This window comes from Lepidochelys olivacea, assembly GCF_965140295.1.
Source record: "Lepidochelys olivacea isolate rLepOli2 genome assembly, chromosome: 8".
Lineage (NCBI taxonomy): Eukaryota > Metazoa > Chordata > Testudines > Cheloniidae > Lepidochelys > Lepidochelys olivacea.
In genome coordinates this window covers 53433091-53446808 of record NC_140418.1, presented here as the reverse complement: position 1 = coordinate 53446808, position 13718 = coordinate 53433091, and the positions used below count along the sequence as shown (strand labels likewise).

The window sequence follows — 13718 nt, the reverse complement described above, 5'->3', positions numbered from 1 at the left end:
GCAAAGTGAAGAGGAAGGAGAGCTGAAGTTAACCCCTTGTGCACTGGAGACCATGTAGAGGCCCTGCAGCCAGCTGTCGGGCAGTCCCTCCCCAACTTGCTTTCCCCCAGAGTTCAGCTACTCTGTTCCCTGGGAGCTTTTCTCTTTCTAGGAGCACCCTCCTCTCACTGACCTCTGGTAGTCTTATCTCATCCTGGTGCTCATTGGCCAATTAGCTGCCAGTCACCTAGAGAGTTCACAAATTACAGAGCATAGAATAGAATATCATGGTTGGAAGGGACCTCAGAAGGTCATCTAGTCCAACCCCCTGCTCAAATCAGGACCAATCCCCAATTTTTGACCCAGATCCTTAAATGGCACCCTCAAGGATTGAACTCACAAGCCTGGGTTTAGCAGGCCAACGCTCAATCTCTCTGGTCACTTGATTACAGACCTAAAAGTCGCAATATTACAACCAAAAGACTTCAAAAACAGACTCCAATGAGAGACTGCTGAATTGGAATTAATTTGCAAACTGGATACAATTAACTTAGGCTTGAATAGAGACTGGGAGTGGATGGGTCATTACACAAAGTAAAACTATTTCCCCATGTTTATTCCCCACCACCACCACTGTTCCTCAGACATTCTTGTCAACTGCTGGAAATGGCCCACCTTGATTATCACTACAAAAGTTTTTTTTCTCCCCCCCCCGCCTCCGCCCCGCTCTTCTGCTGGTATTAGCTCATCTTAAGTGATCACTCTCCTTACAGTGTGTATGATAACACCCATTGTTTCGTGTTCTCTGTGTATATAAATCTCCCCACTGTATTTTCCACTGAATGCATCCGATGAAGTGAGCTGTAGCTCATGAAAGCTTATGCTCAAATAAATTGATTAGTCTCTAAGGTGCCACAAGTACTCCTTTTCTTTTTGTAAATACAGACTAACACGGCTGCTACTCTGAAACTAGTCTACCTAGTTTCCCCCACCGAGATCTGCCCATGCATCTTAGTCCTCACATGTAGCACCCCCTCCTATCCCAGTCAGTTCTGCCAATGCATCTCAGCCCGGACCATTTGTTTCCTTCAACAGCTTCCTTCCCTCCCTTCCCTGCCCCCGCATGGTCCCACATGGTATTGGGGAAAGTCCCTTGGTGGTCAGCGCGGCAGGCGCAGGGTGCAGCTGTCCACCTGGGAGGTGCTGTTACCCAGTGGGAATACTTGACCCCAATTCTCCGAGAGTCACACTGGCTCCCTGTCCACTTCCAGGTGCAGTCCAGGGATTGGCCTTGATCTGCAGAGCCTTCAGTGGTTTGGGTCCTGGCTGTCCGAGACACTCCTTTCTCTCCGCATGCCACACAGCAGTTGAGGCTCTTGAATGAACAGTCCCTAAGTTTAAGTCAGGAGGCTGGTGCATTCTCCAGGGGCTCTGGAACTTATTCCCTGGCTGGGTTAACAAGGCCCAAGTTCGTTGCCCTGTGGCCAGAGGCGGCAGGTTTGTATAATTTTTGGTGGTGCCCAGAACAGGCCCAAATCCCGCCCGCACCCCCCACACCTGCCTAACGCTCTGGGAGGGAGTTTGGGTACTGTGTGGGCTCTGGGCTGGAGTGCAGGAGGGGGTGTAGAAGGGGGCTTGGAGTGCTGGGTGTAGGCTCTGGGAGGGGGTTTGGGTGCAGGCTCTGGGCTGGGACAGAGGGTTGGGGTGCTGGAGGGAGTGTGGGGCTGGGCCGGGGATGAGGATTTTGGGGTGTATCAGGCAGGTTGCCTTGGGGCTGGTGGCCAGAGAGGACGACTTGCCCCAGCCCTCTCCCTGCTGGCAGCAGTGAGCTCCCTGGCCCCCCGGCATGACACTCACCCAAGCCCCACTAGGCTGAAGCTCAGAAGGTCCAGCCAGGATACGCCCCCCCGGAGTCACTTGCCAGGAGGGGCTGCCATGCGCTTCCTCCCTCCTCAGCGCCTGCCCCGGCGCTGCTCCCTTGAGTCTGGAAGCAGCCGTTGAGGGAGCGCAGCACGGAGCTGCAGGGGGCAGCCCAGGACAGGCAGGGACACTTGGGGGAGGCGGGCAGGTCAGCAGGCACGGCCAGGGGATTCTCCAGGGAAGGCATGCAGGGGCAGCAGACGGGGCTGGGGAAGAGACCTGGCCCCAAACACTGATGGATCCAGGCCTGCCGGGGCCCTGAATTTGATGGAGCCCAGGCACCATGGGTCCATACAACTCGCCCCCCTGCCTGTGGCCCATTTCTCTTCCCTGTACAGGTTGGGAGGGAATTGTCCAGTTTTCTGGGAGGCCGTTGTGCCTGTGTTTTTAGCAAGCGCTACGTACTGCAGAGCCAGTGCACAGGGGAGTTACTTTGCAAAACAATGCAGTACACAGAAATACATGGCACTTTCTTCCTCTGTGCACATCTGACTCCCCTTCCCCCCCCTTGACCCCCATCTCCCCCTCCAGCTTCAGCCCTGCTGCTTAGCCTCTCCGGCTAAACTGCTGATGCCATTCCCACCCTCACCCCATTCCACTGAGAAATGTCAGGTGCTAAGATTCCCAAGAACAGCTGGGTGAGCCACAAAGCCTGCCGGGGCCTCAGCTTGCAGATTTAACTGAGCCAGGAAGCACTTTGATGCTCTAGTGGTGGGTGCTCTAGACAGCCGTAAGACACCTCTCAGAGATGGCTGTTCAGCCCTCAGAGGAGAGGAAAGGGGTAGGTGTGTCCCCCTTTGTGTCAGCAAGGCCTGGAGTGTAACCCATCAGTGGCAAAGACAATGATCATGTGTCTCGGGGAAAAGGGAGGAGAGCAACGCCTTATGCCCCACTAAAGGTTGTTCCACCACAAAGGTTCTTTGCCTACCAAAACATTGAGGGGGCGCTTGGTTCCTAGCTCACCAGCAAGCGTCATTAGCACCCCCTTCTAATGCTGCATCCGGCTGCTCCAGACACATGCTGGGGTCTGACTGGGGTCAGGGATAGGGATGTAGCAGCACATCCACATCTTCCCAGGTAGGTGCACAGCAGCTTCTCCCCCAACCCCCCGATCTGAGAGCGCAAAAGGGGCATTCAGTCTCTTGGGACTTGAACCTGTCCAGCTAAGTGAGCCCCTTATAGGCAGGGGAAAAGTGTTCCCAATGGCAGGCAGCCCCACAAGTGGGAGAGGGCACTGGGGGATGTTCAGTGGCAAAGAATGAGGGGAAGAGGAAGACGAGTTTACCAGCAGAGTACCCTCCCACACAGTCCATTAACCATGTGGCTAATTGCTTACAGGGCCCAGACACGTGGCAGACTAGGCTGCTAGCAATGGTGGCACATAGTCAGGGTTGAGTGGTCATTACCCACATGCTATGCAGACATGAGTTATGTTCTCAGCTCACCAGGCCCCTAGCCACTTAGTGCTCTGGGGCTGACACCCCTAACATTTCCTTCCGTTCGATTTTGGCTTCAGATTGTCTCCCCTAAAATCACTGCCCCCGGGCCCAGAACTCACAGGCCTACAGGCAAATATGGCCTGGAGCGCCATGGTGAGACGACACCAGCATGAACGGGAGAGAGGACAGAGTCAGGCTGCTTAGTGCCATGTGCTAAGAGAGCAGAATTACACTGTCCCACCGATGGGAGAGACTGGCCCTGTCCAGAGGCTGCCTCCTCCCAGTTCACTAAAGCAGTGTAGAGGGACGCCAGGGAACACCTGAGAGTGCTCTGGGCGCTGTTCCCATTTCTGCCCTGCTCTGACTCAGAAGCGATCACCCAACAGCCAGCGCCTACCATGCCAGGAAGGTCCCCATCACATCAAATGGCCACTCTGTCCTTGAAGCATGGGACTATGGGTAGAGTGTAACAATTCCCAGAATCCTCGGCAGAAACGGAAGGGGCTTTGAAAAATAGCCATTGTCCTTGGGATAGCTGCCCAGAATGCACTCCTAGCATATACAGTGTTAAAGGCAGAGGGTATGGGGTGGGGGGGCACAAAACCATGGCTGGCATGGAAAAAAAGCAGCTGTGTGGGCCTACACCAAATGTCAATTTTAACTAGCTGAGCAGATACCCATGATGTCCCAGGCTAGCAGGACCCTTCAATGAATGCACTAAACTCAGATTTATGGTCAAGAGCTAGCAGGTTTGTTGAATGCATCCAGCCTCATCCTCTGCTCACACTCTCCTGGAAGGCCCTGCATTGGATGTAGGACCCAGGGTGAATTCTTCAGGGCCTCTCTCTCATGTCCTGGCCAAGACCCTGGAGAGGGATCAACCAGCTTTGAAGAAAAGCGACACTAGCTACACCCAAGCCAGAACTCAAACACTTCACTAGCCTAGAGGCACCGGATTTCTGTCAGTTCCGCAGGAACCAGCATAGCAGGAGCCACACGTAATGAACTCAGTCACATTGCAGACTCTGCCCAGAAGCAACAGCCTAAATCCACTTGGAATCAGAAAACAAGTTCCCAACTGTAATCAGAACTACAGGCTCCAGTCCCTGGGCACTCAAACCACAACTGGAGTATTACTAAGAAGAAGAGGAGTACTAGTGGCACCTTAGAGACTAACCAATTTATTTGAACATAAGCTTTCATGAGCTACAGCTCACTTCATCGGATGCATTCAGTGGAAAAAAAAGAAGCTTATGCTCAAATAAATTGGTTAGTCTCTAAGGTGCCACAAGTACTCCTTTTCTTTTTGCGAATACAGACTAACACGGCTGCTACTCTGAAACCTGGAGTATTACTGGATCTGTAGTGCAGCCCCTTCTTCCTCCTCCCCCCTGCCAGGGATAGCACTGCAATCTCTCAACTGCAAGAGGGTATGCAGCTGCCCCTCCCCCCACAGCTGTCACACTGCAATGCAGCTCCCTTTTCTCCCCCATAGGGATCCATCACAATCCCTCCAATGCAGCCAGCTGCCTGGGGAATAATCCAAGACGTTCTCAACAGCGGCTGTACTAGGATATGCATGTTAAATCTCACCCCCAAAGGAACGGGATCCCAGTATCTTGGGGACAGTAAGCTCCAAGCTTTCCTTCCTGCTACCTAGTTAAGCTGCTGCACTCAGGACAATCCCCAGAATGGCACGCTCTGCCTGTCCCCACCCACTCCCCAGTTCCCCTGTACATTTCACTGCCCTGGGGAAAAATCGCTCCCCATTCTTCCACTTCAGATGGTCTCCAATCTGCCCCCTGCTCTGTCCTGCCCCACATGTGATCCACAGGCTATTCCAGAGCACAGACTTTCCCTCCTGGCTGCTGCCATAATCCCCATCCCCATTACAGTAATTGGCTCAGGCAGTCACTTCAGAGAATCTCAGATTAACCCTTTCGTGCCCAGGGTTTCCTAGGGGAAGGCAGGCGTGTGAAACATGACAGCGTGCGACTCGCTTCAGAGCAAGACGCACATTCCGTGGGCACATCGTGCTTCCTGCTGATTAACGGGTGGATTTGTCCTACCCGTGGCTCCTTTCCATCACTTGCAGCCTCTATAGCGGGATGGGGCTACCCACACAGACCACTCCAGAGCTGGAGCTAGCGTATGCAGGGAGCACATTATACCCACCTCTGCAGTGGATTCCAGATGGTTTCCCACTGCCATTCAAGGCACTGACTGGATGTATGAGGCTTTTTATAGCTTGGGCCCTTGTATCTTAGGGCTTGTCTACACAGGGGCTAAACTGGATGAAGTCCAGTTAATCCAGCTTGAAAATACTTGCGTACCCTAACTGTGCATCTGTTGCAAATTCTGGAATCCTCTTTCAAAGTGAGCTACGTTAAGTGTGAATTGAGTTAGTTCAATCTACTGTTCCTGTGTACGCAATGCTGCTATGCACTACTTTGGCAGTCCTCCAACTGCTATCCCACACGGCCTTGTGGGTGATGATTACTGACCTCTCTGTTTATCAGTGCGTCCATTTGCTCCTGGATTCACATACATCAGCTTTGCTGCGGTATTACTTCAGAAACCCTGCAACATGCCTCGAGCAGCTGCTTCGAGCTATGCTGAGATGCAAGATCTCATTGCCATCCAGGGAGAAGCATAGGTGCAGGAATAATTGCCACCCAGGGAGAAGCGTAGGTGCAGGCCAGCCACCAGAATAAAGATCTGTGCACGGACATTGCTGGGCAGATGTCTTCAAGGGGTCACAACCAGGACTCCTACCAGGGCAAGCTCAAGAGCAAACAGGCAGAGGCCATTAAGGATGCAGTGAGATCCAGTGGCTTCAGAACTAGCTTGAGAATGATGAGAAAAGTGAGGTTCCCTTCCCAGTTCAGTCACTGATGTGCTGTGACACCTTTTGGCAAGTCACTTCATGGCTATGTGCGTTTGTTTCCCCATCCGTAAAAGGGGGATAACAAATCTCCTTTGCTCTGAGCGTGCAGACTGCTCAGTATTATTCCCCATTTGTAATGGTCTATCTCCATTCTTTGTTAAACTGGAGAACACAATGGAGCAGAATCCCTTGACTTACATAAAATGTTTTGGATGAAGGGAGAGTCAGGACACCATCAAGTCTTGTCCATTTCCCTAGCTAGCAGAGACACCCACTAATGTGACATTCTCTCTCATTAAGTGCATGCTGAATTCCTCCCTGTTCCCAACACTGATCTGCGAGATGCCTCCAGCGCTGCCCTGAGCCAGCCATTCCACAAGCTCACTCACCCGCCCCATGAAACCTGTCAGGTCTCTTATCACTCATGACATCCCCACCAGCTGAAGGCCCAGATCATACAGTGAACTCAATCAGCAGATCCCTCCCACCTTTGATGACCAGAGCATCATCCTGCACAGTACTACAGCTGGGCAGCTGCTCAGCTGCCTCAGGTGAGGCCAAACAGAGTCTCTCCTGTCCTCCCGCACACAAGCCTGACACAGCTGGAAGTCTCAGACTCTAGGATCTCTTTCTCATTTTTAGTCCATATCCCTAAGGTTTATCATTACTTCAATGAGATTATAGGTTCCCACCTGCACAATCTGCACTAGCCCATGGGGAGATTTAAGTCCAATTCCCTCCCAACCACAAGCAGTTACAACTTTCCCAGACCTTCTGTGCATGTTAACCCCTTCGAGCCTTTGATCGTTTGGGTCAACCTCTTCCTGGAGATCGTGCGGAGCACAAGGCCTACAATCAGGCCCAGATCTTGGGCAAGCTGAGGGCCATATTTCCAGAGTCTGGCCTCTGCGGATGCACTTTAAAGCCTGTACACACAAATTTTGAGCTCTAGCACTTGGTGTCTTACAAGTGTGATCTCCTAAAGGATAGTGCTTAAAAACCACTTGGATTGGTGATTTGCATGTGCACAGATGAACATGGAGGCAGAATGGCCTGGGTAGGGCACAGCACTGTGATCAAGAGACCTGGGTTCCATTGCTGGGTGATCTAGGGCAAGACTCTCCTCTCCCCGGCCTGTTTCTCTATTGCTGCAAAGCGCTACGAGAGGTACGCAGATACAATGGGGATGAGGGCCAGCAGCACAGATGGATGGACAGAGACAAGCTTGAGGCCCTATTGAACATTTGACCCAGTATCTAAAAGGGGATTCACATTCACCTCCTCCTCCCTCTCTTGTGCACACACACACATCCTAACCTCAAAAGCCTTCCTGCTGACCATGTTTGTTCCTCCAACAGCTAGGCCTGAGCTGCCACCCCAGGAGCCAAAGTCACTCAAAGAGATGCATATCTGAATTGAGCAGCACTGGCTCCTCATCAGGTTTCCCTGGCAAGCCCCCCTGAGCGATAGCCAGCGTAGGTAAAGCTAGTTTTAATGACAGGCCTGCACAGAACACACTGCCATGCTCTGCTGAGAGCTCCCTTTCTTCAGAGGAAACTCATGCCCTCCATGAACAGCTGGACCCACCCCTTGTAAAACACACATGGGACTCTGCAGCAGTATAGCATTTGGGGCTATTCTGGGCTCCAGTTGGGAAGAAGTCATCCTGTAATGCAGCAGCCCCAGAGTTTATAATGAACTAATACAGGTTGGTGCTAACGGGAACCTAGAATTAACTGCTCTTCCAGACTTTACTCCTTTTAGCCTTCTGTTTAGATGTGTGTGTTATTTTTTCTTGTTCAAGTGTGTGGTGTACTGCAAAATGTTACAATTACACACTATCACTTTAAATCGTAAGGGGTTTCCTGCTCCTGCTTGAAGGCTGAGGGGTGCTACAAGGAAGTGTGTGATTTGAACATAGCAGCAGTCAATCAGCAGCCAGCCACCCTGCAGTAAGGGACGAGATGTGCTTCTCTGTCTTAGGGCGCAGCCTGTTTTGTCTCTCTGCTTTTGGGTTCTTGGGTGCTCCTGTTCTGAAGTTTGGAAATAAAGTCGTGTTATGTTAAAAGCTTCCAGCAAGAGTACTGTATGTTTCTATCTGCTCCTCTCCGTGTGTATGCCGGGAAACAAAGCGCAGCAAAAGCAATTCCCACCCTTGGTTCAGCGGTGCCAGGCTTCCAATCATCTATGGACAGGGGCCGCTGGCAGGGAACGCTGCACATTTAGCGATTGCTATTTTGAGAGAACTGGGTGCTGGGGACAGTTGCCTGACTCATGGCCCTGCAGACTGGAGCTCTCCATAGAACCTCAGAGTGGGCTGAACACAAGCAGCTGCGGGGCCAGCTTCCTCCATGCTGGCCTGGGAGAGTGCCTTCGTTCTGGCCTTTTGTGTGTGAGGGGGAAAGGCCATCTCTAAGGGGGAGGAGGAAGTTCAGGGACCAGACAGACAGAGACCCACCAGGGATTGCCTGCTAGTTTTAAAAATACATAGGGTGGGGGGGAAGGGAGAAGGGGCTATCTTCACTTCCTTCCCACAGTGTTCTCAGCTGTTACCTGTACCCTTCTGAGTCCTGCAGCGAGACCCCGGAGTCCCAGTCCAGGTCATTCACCAGCAGCTCTGTAACCCAGAACAGAGACACATATCGAGTCGCACACCTCAGCAACACGTAAAGCAGGGGGTGTGAAAGTGACCCTCCTCTTCTGTTCACCAGAGATCCCATTCACCTGGAAACCAACCTCAGAGCTCATTCCCCAAAGCCAATCCTTTCCTTCTAGACTGTAAAACCGTGGGATTGTATGTGTATGTAACTCAAATACTGGAGAAACACTTAACAGAAAAGCTGTCTTTGTTAAAGATTCAATTTTGAGCTGGGAACACTTGCAAACCACATTTGAAGCCTCCAGCCAGGCCTGCCATTCCTCATTTTTAAGCTACATTGATAAGGCCCTGAATTTAAGTGACCACACAAAGAACATGCACTGATTTAATTAAAGTGGTAGCATTTTTTTGTGGAGAAAGGGCGTGTGATTAAAAAAAAAAAAAAAAGAAAGCAAAAACCCTCAAGTCCCGTCCCCCCCCACCCCTTATTTCAGGCCGTCTTTTCCAAAACAGCAAAAATGGGCAATGGTGTCAACGCCAATTTGTTGTGCTTTCTTTGCAGGATATCTGTAAGTAACGGCGAGTGAGACAATGTAAATCAGAGTGGACAACAGGGGTAGGTATTGCATGGCCCAACTGAGGTGTGTGGCAGAGCTGTGACACTCCCCCTGCCCATCACACACTCTTGAGATGCTCCAGCATCAAATACCCACCTTGAGCAGCTCCATCCTTCGCTAGCGTGAGCGCTTTCCTCACTTGGCGACGAGGCTCCAGAGGAGAGCGGTTCTGCCTTGATAGGCTCAGCATCTCCTGCAGCACGGCCCGGTTCCTCTCCACCTGCTCAGCCAGAGACAGCCCGCTGGTGGCACTCGCAGCGCTGCCAAGGCTATCCCAGCTCTCTGTCCTCCACAGCTGCCCTGAAGGGGCTAACCCCTCGCACAGATTGTCCTTGGGAGTCGTGGGGAGGTTCTCTGAGTCCGTAGCCTGGGCCAGCTCTTCTCCAAAGGGGGCTGGTTTGCTATGGTCTTCAAGGGAAGATTTCTGGCTGCTTGTAGCAGGATTCCTAGAGGAGCTGGTGCCCCAAAGCCCATTTGGGGAGCCCCTTTGGGCCCTGTTTTCTGAGTAGTAGTCAGCATTCTCCAGAATGTTCCTGCCTGGGCTTGGGAGCCTCCAGAGCTCCTCAGCTGAACCGCAGCCCAAGGCACTGCCTCCTCCCACTGTCCTATGCGCCTTCAGAGCTTCCACGTTGTTGGCGTAAAGGTCTGCAGCCACAGTCCCCCTGGCAACGTGCCCAAAGTCCACATCATCATGGCTGTCTAGCAGCACATCCGTCAGGTAGGTGCGGATCTGAGCCCCGGGCTCCACCACCGCATCTTGGGGGACCCCCTCCACCACTGACAGACTTGGCGTGAGCTTCCCTTTCCTGACCTTGGGCTTCTTCGGAGAGGCCCGTTCTTGGGACACCACTTCTCCCTGCTTAACGGTCAACCTCTTCTCCTTCAGAGCCTTCACCTTGCTCTCCAGAATAGAGCGAGCGGCCCTGCCCGGTTCCCCTCGCAGCCCTGCTGGCTCCAAAGCCGCTCTGACAGGCTGGTCGGTGCTGGACTCGGCGCTCTCAGCGGAGAAGTTCCTTCTACTGGCATTCCTGCCGTGCTGCTTCATGCCCTTCATGGCTCTTCTCTTCTCCATAGGTGAGTTCCCCTCCATGCCAGCCTTCTGCCTCCCGGGGGCCCCTGCAGAGAAAACAAATAGCAGTAAGGGCAGAACTCAACTGGACTGTAAAGGGAGCTCTCTGCAGCACCACAGCTGGATGGGCCTGCACACCCTCCTCTCCAGGAACTCCTTTTCCCATCGCCCCAGCTAATAACATTGGCCAGCTCCACACAGCCTCTTGCCAAAGGTCTCTAAGCATTCCATACAATTATTTACACTGCAGTAGCCCCTAGGAGAGGGGTGGGTAAACTTTTTAGCCCGAGGGACACATCTGGGTATGGAAATTGTATGGTGGGCCATGAATGCTCATGAAATTGGGGTTGGGGTGCAGGAGGGGGGTGAAGGCTCTGGCTGGGGGTTGGGGAGGAGAGGGAGGGCTCCGGCTGGGGGTGCAGGCTCTGGGGGATGAGGGTTTTGGGGTGCAGGAGGAGGCTCCGGGCTGGGACCGAGGGGTTCAGAGGACAGGAGGTGGATCAGGGCTGAGGTAGGGGGTTGGGGCCCGGGAGGGGATCAGGGGTACAGGTGATGCTTACCTCAAGCAGCTCCTGGAAGCAGTGGCATTTCCCCCTCCAGCTCCTACGCAGAGGCATGACCAGGCAGCTCTAGTCTGCACACTGCCTCGTTCATAGGTGCCACCCCTGCAGCTCCCATTGGCTGCAGTTCCTGGCCAACAGGAGCTGCGGGGGCGGTGCTTGGGGCAGGGGCAGTGCGCGGTGCCCCCTGGCTGCCCCTAAATGTAGGAGTCAGAGTGGGGACATGCCGCTGCTTCCGGGAACTGCAGCACACGGACACAAGGCAAGCTCCAGACCCCGCTCCCCAGCAGGAGCTTGAGGGCCAGATTAAATCAGCTGGCGGGCCGGATGCGGCCCATGGGTTGTAGTTTGCCCACTCTTGCCCTAGAAGATCCAGTCATGGACCAGGGCCCCACTGGGCTAGGTGCTGCGCAGACAGAACAAAAAGATGGTCCCTGCCCCAGTAAGCGTAGATGTTTATTGATTATCCCTGTGTCAAGGAAGGGCAAATAGAGAGACCAAGCAACTTGCCCAAGTTCACAGCATCCCTGGGACCAGAAGTCAGGAATCCCCGCTCTTAGGCCCCTGGTCCCACTACGAGCCAACAGGCCCTCCTCACAGTTGTGGGCAGTTCTTGGGTACAACCATCATTGCAGGCAGAAATTCACCCGGCGTCGCCATTTCACTCTTTTATGCTTTCCATCGCAATCCTATGTAATGAGAGTGGAGCGCTGCTTTCGGATTAGTTACTGCACTAGGCTGAAGCAGGGAGGAAGCGACAAGTACTGTGAACTGAATTCTGTCTATGGCAATGGGCACCTCAATTTTCCTGGTCTTCAGACACACTAAACAAGTAATTCTCTCTGCATTTATCTCATCTCCCTGTATAAATGGTTTAGAATAGCAGTAAGGGCCTCCAGACTGGGCACTTCCTGACAGTTATAAGTTAAAATATCTATTTGCATTTATCTAGTACATTCCATCAGAGGACTCTTAAAGGGCTTTGCAAAGGCAGTTGAGTATTATCATCCCCATTTTAGAGCTAGGGAAACTGAGGCACAGAGCAATTAAGTGCATGACATAGGCAGATCAGTGACAACACTGAGATAGAACTCAGGGGTCCTGACTTGCAATCCCCAGCCTAGCTTCTAGGTCATGCTGCTCTCCTCAGGCAGTGAACCAGCTGGTCATTAAGAGCCACTGAGTCACTATTGACTCAGAACTGCCGAGTTAGGAAAGTGAGCAGCCTGAATGAAGTTTTGGGGGAAGTTTAAGACCCACCCCCAACTCAGCTCACCCAGCCTCATGCTACTGTTAGTGTCAGCACATAGCAAGGGCTCCTCCACTCCCAAATCTGTCTGTAGCATCAGAGGGAACATTGGTGTTTTTCAAAAGGTGTGGATCAGCCTCCAGAAGACTGGTTTCTAATGCTGAGTTCGCGAGGCTGGGCTGGTAATCTTCCGAGATTTCAGCTACATCCTGCTTTCAGTTGGCTGCCAGGGAAAGAACTTTGCTTTTGGCATTCTGGCAACTCCTCTCCCAGAACCCTGGAGCTGGGCAGAGGGGCAGGGAAGCAATGAGCCAGGAGAAGAGCAAGAGAAGATATTCCCAGGCAGCATGGGTCAGTTCTGCATGGGTTTGGAGCAGAGGCTGGGTGAGCATGTTAATTCCAACCGCACCAGCATGGTCATTCCCTACAGTCAAAGACCTTGTTCTCGGCATCACAACTGGACAGCGTGCGCAGTTCCTGGCTGGGAAAGTCAGGGTCCCAGGCGAGGTCAGTTGGACTCCAGTGTAGAGATCTGAGCCCCTCCGCTACAAAATAAGTTTAAATTACTATTTTTAAGTGAATCCAGGTGCGACCCTTTGTATTGCTGCATTGTGGGGACTGGTATTTAAAAATACATAGATGCACCCCAGGCTAGATGGATCCTGACACCCAATGTTCTCCTAGGTTTCCTACTAGGACAGTGGACAAGCTCTCTCTGTGGCCCCTCCCCTCACCACAAGTCAAGTTTGAGGATAAGAGTGAGCAGGTTCAGGCATTCACCTAAGGCTGAGACAGACATGAGAAGAGTGGGCACAAAGGTGAGGGCTGGAGCAGAATTCTCTCCCATCCAGGAGACCATCTGGCTTTGGGGGCCAGGGGGGGGGACGGTGGATCAGCAAGTGACATGAAACATTCTCCTGGACTCTCCAGGAGGTCACGGGGAAAGAGACTTCAAACACGAGGGAAGGGGAAAACCTGGATCAAAAGAACTATACATCCTCTGGAGCTGTTTCCAGACCTGAGCCTCACAGCAAACTGTTCAGAAGAGAGAGAGCCGCTGCCATCTCCACTTACCACATGGCTCTCCACATGGCCTTGGCTGGGATGTAGCAATTGGATGCTGTCGAGGAGCAGTGGCCAAGCCCAGCCCTCCCTGCTACACAGAGTCATAAGAACAGGCATATTTAGTGCCTTCCTTAAACCCAAGTAGCTGGCTCTGAACACTTGGGAGTTGCCCTACATCCCATTTTAAAATGGTAACGACTTGGCCCTTCTGTAGCACCTTCCATCTGAGGATCTCAAAGCCCTTCGCAAACTTTAACCCATCCTCACTGCATTCCCTCAAAGGCAGGGGAGTATTCTCACCCCCATGTGACAGATGAGGTCTATGAAGCCAGAG

General features: G+C 52.6%; 1 protein-coding gene across 3 annotated transcripts in view; it reads right to left on the bottom strand.

Annotated features, from left to right (window-relative positions):
• The window catches only part of KIAA1614, a 37326-nt gene that overhangs the window by 20909 nt on the left and 2699 nt on the right, over window positions 1–13718 (bottom strand). For all 3 annotated transcript variants that reach the window (XM_084636564.1, XM_084636562.1, XM_084636563.1), the window contains exons 2-3: window positions 9538–10557; window positions 8779–8842 (exon numbers count right to left, since the gene is read on the bottom strand). In XM_084636564.1, the coding sequence (XP_084492690.1) occupies window positions 8779–8842; window positions 9538–10557 (1084 nt within the window). The remainder of the gene's footprint in view (window positions 1–8778; window positions 8843–9537; window positions 10558–13718) is intronic.